Below are 1,401 nucleotides of genomic sequence, written 5' to 3'. Positions count from 1 at the left end.
TAAACCCTTACAAGTAAGTTGTTTTCTTGAGTCGAAGAGCTTTTATGAAGTTATCAAATTTGAAAAGAGAATTTTGAATTTTGATTCCTTGCTATGATAAGTGATTAATTACGCTGAAATTTTTGTCAAAATAACTCTTCTACATTATTCAATAGAATCGTACTGATTTGTAATATTTATATCTCAAACAGTTTATTACCTGCGGAAATTGCTGCTCCAATCTCACGTTCGGTTTTACCTCTAGCTCCTGAATACAATACAGACATTGCGGAAACGACTGCAAATGGTGATAGCAGCGACGTTTCATTAGCTTTCGAAGAATGGCGCAACAGTTTCAACGTGAAATCCATTTGGGCCTTAGTTATCAATAGGCTGCAACGTTTTGTTCAGCTTTCGGATATCTTATAATAATTGTATTAAATTTATGGAAGATATGGGAGAATTCCCTTACGTGTAATATGACTATGCTGAATATTCTCACGACATTTAAGCCATTTCAATTTGAACTGATATATCTTATCTTTTTAATTATTTGTCATACTGCATGGACATTGCTTATTTCATCAAGTAGATTAAAAAATGTTAGTCACTTACTTCCTTAGATGATCATTGTTTCTAGAACAATGATTTAAATTATCGTCACTACGGCAAGTATCAGCAAATACCGTCACAATGATAAGTATCACTTCGATAAACTTCATGAGGACAACTGCAAATTGCCAGTAATGAGTTGCTGAAAATCGATTATTTTTAAATATATAAGGGTGGAAATAGAACCGGTTTTCGAAATGTTTGAAAAAGTGACGGTTCTTACGGTATTGAAGTTATTTCTAGGATGTTCGCTTTTTCTGGTATTTTGTTTCTCAAAAACCATTGTAGGAGGCATTTTTGTCCAGCTCACCTAGTGGCTTATTTACCGATAGATTATTTGACGTTAATCACACAGAAAGCATGTCTAAATCATCATCTTGTAGTTTAGATATAGTTAGCTACTGTAATATTTGCAGGGTAAATTTATAAGAAGTATGAATGAGATAGGAAAAGACAAAACCTATAAGTTTAAATAACGGCATAGTTTAATACAGTCTGACATTCATCCGACAACTAATTCGAATCCCCTCAATCTGTTTTTGAACCTTAATGACCTGTTTCAGACTAATGTATATGATGGGGAAAAGGAAAATGATACATCTGTTTCGAAACGACTAAATTTTTAAACCTTTCGACTAGACACAAATACTGTCGCCAACCAGAAAACATTGACAATAACATGAAATCTGCATAAACACCAATAATCGCCTCCAAAATTATTGTACAAAACTGAAAAATAATTTCAATTTTTTCCTTCCAATGCATTTGTTGAAGAGAACTCAAAAAATTATTCACATGAATGCATTATGC

At 32.7% G+C, this 1,401-nt stretch overlaps 1 protein-coding gene across 1 annotated transcript; it reads right to left on the bottom strand.

Annotated features, from left to right (window-relative positions):
- Positions 1–176: 176 nt before the first annotated feature.
- LOAG_15625 (hypothetical protein) lies at positions 177–743 on the bottom strand (the record flags this gene model as incomplete). Its single annotated transcript, XM_003151113.2, has 2 exons — positions 595–743; positions 177–372 (listed from the first exon to the last, which is right to left on the bottom strand). The coding sequence occupies exons 1-2, from the start codon at positions 699–701 to the stop codon at positions 177–179; spliced, it is 303 nt and encodes a 100-aa protein (XP_003151161.1). The 5' UTR covers positions 702–743.
- Between the last annotated feature and the right edge of the window lie 658 nt (positions 744–1,401).

This window comes from Loa loa, assembly GCF_000183805.2.
Source record: "Loa loa unplaced genomic scaffold supercont3.2297, whole genome shotgun sequence".
Taxonomy (NCBI): Eukaryota; Metazoa; Nematoda; class Chromadorea; order Rhabditida; family Onchocercidae; genus Loa; species Loa loa.
The sequence above is the reverse complement of the archived record's forward strand: the minus strand, read 5'-3'. Positions and strand labels throughout refer to the sequence as shown.